The 262-nt window shown below is 69.1% G+C and overlaps 1 protein-coding gene across 1 annotated transcript in view; it reads right to left on the reverse strand.

Annotated features, from left to right (window-relative positions):
• Window positions 1-262, reverse strand: part of CAMK2B (calcium/calmodulin-dependent protein kinase II beta) — a 16,818-nt gene that overhangs the window by 2,987 nt on the left and 13,569 nt on the right. Inside the window, exon 16 of the mRNA XM_010563034.1 lies at window positions 38-262. This exon is cut by the window's right edge and continues 3 nt beyond it. Within this exon, the coding sequence (XP_010561336.1) occupies window positions 38-262 (225 nt within the window). The remainder of the gene's footprint in view (window positions 1-37) is intronic.

Here is a 262-nt window from a genome sequence, read left to right on the forward strand (position 1 = left end):
CCCCCCCCAACCCCCCCTCCCCCCCTCCCCTTCTGGCCGTGGGGGCGACAGGGGCCCCCGAGCCGTGGAAGTGGACGTTCTGCCACTTGCCGTCGCGGCGGTGCCAGACGCGGGTCTCCTCCGACTGGCTGGTGCGAGGCCGGCCCTGGGCGTCGATGTACTGGGTGAGGCGGATGTAGGCGATGCAGGCAGCGTCCTCGCCGATGACATGGACGTGGGGGTTCAGGATGGTTGTGTGGATCGGCTTGTTGTTCTTGGAGAG

This window comes from Haliaeetus leucocephalus, unplaced genomic scaffold (genome assembly GCF_000737465.1).
Source record: "Haliaeetus leucocephalus isolate CR32 unplaced genomic scaffold, Haliaeetus_leucocephalus-4.0 Scaffold162, whole genome shotgun sequence".
Classification (NCBI taxonomy): Eukaryota; Metazoa; Chordata; class Aves; order Accipitriformes; family Accipitridae; genus Haliaeetus; species Haliaeetus leucocephalus.